Raw genomic sequence first — 5431 nt, 5'->3', positions numbered from 1 at the left:
GTCTTCTACTATAGCCTCAGGCTCACCAAAGCCTTGTGAGTGGATTTGGTAGACAGAAACTGAAAGAAACCCGTTATATATATATATATATATATATATATATGTATGTATGTTTGTATGTCTGTTTTTCCCCCCAACATTGCTTGACAACCGATGCTGGAGTGTTTACGTCCCCGTAACTTAACAGTTCGGCAAAAAGAGACCGATAGAATAAGTACTAGGCTTACAAAGAATGAGTCCCGGGGTCGATTTGTTTGACTAAAAAGCGGTGCTCCAGCATGGCCACAGTCAAATGACTGAAACAAGTAAAAGAGTATATAATGACAATATATCTTTGACAACAGGAAGTGCATCTGGAGGTTAGAATTCTGTTTTAAACTTACTTCTTCCATCTAAGCCATGTTGGCATAGAGAAATAGAAATTAAATGAAATGAACAAATGATTGAGATCACGTATACATAAAGAGGCACAGGCGTAGCTGTGTGGTAAGAAGCTTGCTTACCAACCACATAGTACTGGGTTCAGTCCCACTGCGTGGCACCTTGGGCAAGTGTCTTTTATTATAAGCCTCAGCCCGACCAGAGCCTTCCGAGTGGATTTCATAGACAGAAACTGAAAGAAGCACATCGTATGTGTGTATATATATACAAGTCAAAATAAGCAACAAGGATATCCAAAGTTAATGCAGTACGGTCGTTTCATGCGACTCCATTTAATTAAGCAACGTGAACATTACATCAAATGTAAAATGCAGAGCAATCCTCAGCTGCAGAAAGATATAGAATTTTAATGAAATTACATTTAAACAGAAGGACATCTAACTACATCTAAACTCTCCAAGTAGAAAGGAAGAATACAAAATATATATATATACTTACTGGCACCAGTACCAGTAAATCACTAAGAGCACTGTCCGAGCGTGATCGTTGCCAGAGCACCAGCTGTCTGGCTTTCGTGCTGGTGGCACGTAAATAGCACCATTTGAACGTGACCGTTACCAACTTCGCCTTCCTGGCACATGAAAAGACCTTTTGAACGAGGCCATTGCCAGTACCGTGTGACTGGCCCTCGTGCCGGTGGCATGTAAAAGCACCCACTACACTCGGAGTGGTCGGCGTTTGGAAGGGCATCCAGCTGTAGAAACTCTGCCAGATCAGATTGGAGCCTGGTGCAGCCATCCGGTTCACCAGTCCTCAGTCAAATCGTCCAACCCATGCTAGCATGGAAAGTGGACGTTAAACGATGATGATGATGTCACAGAAAGTGATTGGGGAATGATGGAGCCTGTTCAATGATTCTATCCGCAGCACCCAAAGATATAAACTGATTCTAAAGAGAGTCCAGTGTTATGCAATGAATTCTTATTAATACAGTACAATAAAGACCCTCAACTTACCTCAAAATCTGCTTGCCCTTCAGTGCTTCATCAACAAGATCTCTAACAGGTTCCAGGGTCCAACTGTTCCACAGTCTACAAGGAAATACAATAAAGTGAAACAATGATGGGATTAACACATTATTACTAAACATCAAAAAGTGAGAATGAATGCTCAACACTGCAGTGGTGGATAAACACTTTTTGTTTTTTTATTTCTAGGTTAACAAAGCTACCAATGGTTTCATATACAGTAAGTGTATGAGTACCCCTCGTTCATTGGACAAACTTTTCTTGCAAAGACCTATTGAGGCAAGTGAAATCAAATCAAAATCCCTGATGACTGTTCTGCCTGATTGGCACTCGTGCCATTGGAATGTTAAAATCATGTCTGAGCGTGATCATTGCCAGAGTCACGTATTGGCTCCCGTGCCGGAGGCACATGAAAAACAACATTCGAGCATGGTTGTTGCCAGTGCCGCCGGACTGGCTCCCATGCAGGTAGCATGTAAAAAAAACACCTTTTGAGCGTGGTCATTGCCAGAACCACCTGACTGGCACTCATGCTGGTGGCACATAAAAGTACCCACTACACTCTTGGAGTGGTTGGCGTTAGGAAGGGCATCCAGCTGTAGAAACTTTGCCAGATCAGACTGGAGCCTGGTGCAGCTTCCTGGCTTGCCAGTCCTCAGTCAACCCATCCAGCCCATGCTAGCATGGAAAGCGGACGTTAAATGACGATGATGATGATGATGATGAGTACTGTTTCTTATTTCTTTACTGCCCACAAGGGGCTAAGCTAAACATAGAGGGGACAAACAAGGACAGACAAAGGAAATAAGTCGATTACATCGACCCCAGTGCGTAACTGGTACTTAATTTATCGACCCCGAAAGGATGAAAGGCAAAGTCGACCTCGGCGGAATTTGAACTCAGAACGTAATGGCAGACGAAATACCGCTAAGCATTTCGCCTGTGGTGCTAACGTTTCTGCCAGCTCGCCGCCTTCTGATGAGTACTGTTTCTACTTCATGGATTTTCACCTACCATGGAGGGTTTTGGAATGTAGCACCTGCGATAGTCGAGGGATTACTGTAATGCATTTGAACTTGGAAAAATTAATGTTAAATGATGATGAAAATATATATTAATGACAATGGCTGTAAAGTCGGGTTGGTTGATTGATTACTCCAGTCATGTGTTACGTTAGAGTAAGAGAGAGAAAGAGATAAGAGGTGAAGGAGAGGGAGTAAAATGAGAGAGTTGTTATACAAATGGGACAGCGGAATGTAAGGCAGAGGAGGGCATGTAGTGAGTACAATGGGAACAATACTAGTTTTACTTACCGAACTATTCCAGCACTTAATCCCCCAGCAATAACATTCACAGAACGTCCTTCAGCAGCACTGGAGTAAGCGGCACACAGTATTCTATCTTCGCAGTTATGTACAGCAACTAGTTGTGCATTGACTGTATGCAGCATCATAATACTGCCGACATCTGAAGTGTAAAAAAATGGTAAAAATGAGCGAGAGTTTAGTGGACAGGCAACGACTATTGGTGGTAGATTGCTAACATGGATCAGACGGGTTGCGGTAGAAGTGAGTGAGAGCAGAGATAGAGTGGGAGTGGCAATGGACTGTGAGTTCATCTGGAGTGCAACTCAACAGACAGAACGGAATGTTTGCTGAAGGCTCACTGTGTTGTGAGTGTGTTTGAGATTCATATCTGCTCTGTGTGTGTGTGTGTGTGTGTATTTTATGGTCGTGTAATATTAAATGCTATATAATGTAATATTTACCAGCAGAACTTATTGTGACAATATCACCCAGTGTTTCACTGATAGCAATAGTGTTTACACTACACGTATGGCCTTCTATGGAGCGCACATAGGACAGCCTGTGGAAAGAAACGGAAATACACATATTGAAAAATAAAAAAAAATAAAAACACAACTATGATGGCCATTTACACCAACTTGTTTTCGCTTTATAATTTTTCAAGATTCTTTCACATCATCACTTAACATCCACCTTTCCATGTTTGTAGGGATCACTTGGAAATTGCTGAGGCAGGTTTTCCTACAGCTAGGTGCCTCTCATGTCGCCAACATTCACCTCTTTCCAAATAAGAGAATATTTCCCTGTGGACGGACCTGTTTCATGGAACATTCAAAATGAAGGATGCTGCTTGTATGACTGTGACAACCATTTACCACCATCACATGATGATGATCATCATCATCACCATCGTTTACACTAAACTGGACAGGTCACCTAACATCACCACAACCACTATCATCATTGTCATTCATCATCACCATCTTACCATTGTTATACAAGATCTCTTCTCTTACACCTTATATACATACATATATACACACATATATACCCTTTCTGATGAGTTGTGGTGCACCTGAGCACTGTATACAATAAGCTTGTTACCATTATGATGAGGATGATGGTAAGAATTGTTAAAATGAATTGTTTTTAATTGCAGATGATATGAAATCAAGAATACAGTTCTATATCTAAGAGATGAGGAATTATTTACATTTGACAGATATTTGTCCTCATCTTGTTTGTTGTTAACACAACATTTCGGCTGATATACCCTCCAGCCTTCATCAGGTGTCTTGGGGAAATTTTGAACCTGGGTTCTCATTCCTAAGGTATTTTTCGATGTTGTTGTTATTATTATCATTATTATTATTATTATTATTATTATTACCTTTGCATAGCTTCTAATGCTGGAGATGTACTACAGCATCAGCTGTTCACTACCAGTGAACTAAGGTAACACCTCTTATTTTCGAGCACCTTCCGGAGTATTCGAGCAGTTCCAAGCAGTACTGTTTTCTGCAAGTGCTCCACCCTTATTGCAGCCCCTATTTGTCCCACGTACTTCGCAAGATTTTTGCTCACTGTTCCCAGGGCTCCAACAATTACTGGTACTACTGCAACCTTTTTCATCGACCACAACTGCTTTACCTCCCAAGCTAACCTGTCATATCTCTCGACTTTTCTTTCTTCCTTGTCGCATACCTTGTTGTTAGCCGGGCATGCTATATCTATGATCCAGCATAGTTTGTTTTCTTTCTCAATTAAGACTATGTCTTATTATTATTATTATTATTATTATTATTATTATTATTATTATTATTCAGGTCACTGCCTGGAATCCAACTCGGAATCTTGGGGTTAGTAGCCGGTGCTCTTAACCACTACACCATATGCCCATACATAAATAATGCAAATAACGAAATCAAGAAACTTACCGATTCAAGTCCCAGATGATACACAGCCCATCTTCACTAGCACTGACAAAAATACTGTAAGATTTACACACAGTAATTGTCGTTATGGGACAGGTGTGACCATAAAGTTGTTTCTTGTGGCCTAACACTTGCAGGTGAGATTTCTGACCAAAAAGGAAAACAAACAGCAATAATAAGAGAAAAGATATACAAATATATAAACTGGACAGGGCCCCTAACATCATCACAACCACTATCATCAATGTCATTCATCATCACCACCTTATCATTGTTATACAAGACGTTATCTTCTCTCACACCTTATATACATACATATACACACACACACACACACACACACACACACATCCTGTCGTCATATCTTTACTGTATGGTAATACCAGATACTCCATTCTCTTACGGCATGTGTATATAATGTGGAGAAGTAATGGCCCAGTGGTTAGGGCAGCAGGCTTGTGGTCGTAGGGTCGCAGTTTCAATTCCCAGACCAGGCGTTGTGAGTGTTTATTGAGCGAAAACACCTAAAGTTCCACAAGGCTTCGGCAAGGGGTAGTGGTGAACCCTGCTGTACTCTTTCACCACAACTTTCTCTCACTCTTTCTTACTGTTTCTGTATTTTAAAGGGGCCAGCCTTGTCACACTCTGTGTCATGATGAATCTCCCCCCTGAGAACTACGTTAAGGGTACATATGTCTGTGGAGTGCTCAACCACTTGCACGTTAATTTCATGAGCAGGCTGTTCCATATTAATGTGTATGTGCATATATATATATATATA

At 41.0% G+C, this 5431-nt stretch overlaps 1 protein-coding gene across 1 annotated transcript in view; it reads right to left on the bottom strand.

Moving 5' to 3' along the window:
- Window positions 1-1330: 1330 nt before the first annotated feature.
- LOC106869897 (lysosomal-trafficking regulator) overlaps window positions 1331-5431 on the bottom strand; it is a 189845-nt gene continuing 185744 nt past the window's right edge. Inside the window, exons 51-54 of the mRNA XM_014915825.2 lie at window positions 4654-4796; window positions 3178-3275; window positions 2723-2876; window positions 1331-1472 (exon numbers count right to left, since the gene is read on the bottom strand). Of these exons, the coding sequence (XP_014771311.2) occupies window positions 1394-1472; window positions 2723-2876; window positions 3178-3275; window positions 4654-4796 (474 nt within the window). The 3' untranslated portion in view covers window positions 1331-1393. The remainder of the gene's footprint in view (window positions 1473-2722; window positions 2877-3177; window positions 3276-4653; window positions 4797-5431) is intronic.

Source organism: Octopus bimaculoides, chromosome 1 (genome assembly GCF_001194135.2).
Source record: "Octopus bimaculoides isolate UCB-OBI-ISO-001 chromosome 1, ASM119413v2, whole genome shotgun sequence".
NCBI lineage: Eukaryota > Metazoa > Mollusca > Cephalopoda > Octopoda > Octopodidae > Octopus > Octopus bimaculoides.
Note: the sequence above shows the minus strand (reverse complement) of the source record. Positions and strands in the feature narration are given on the sequence as shown.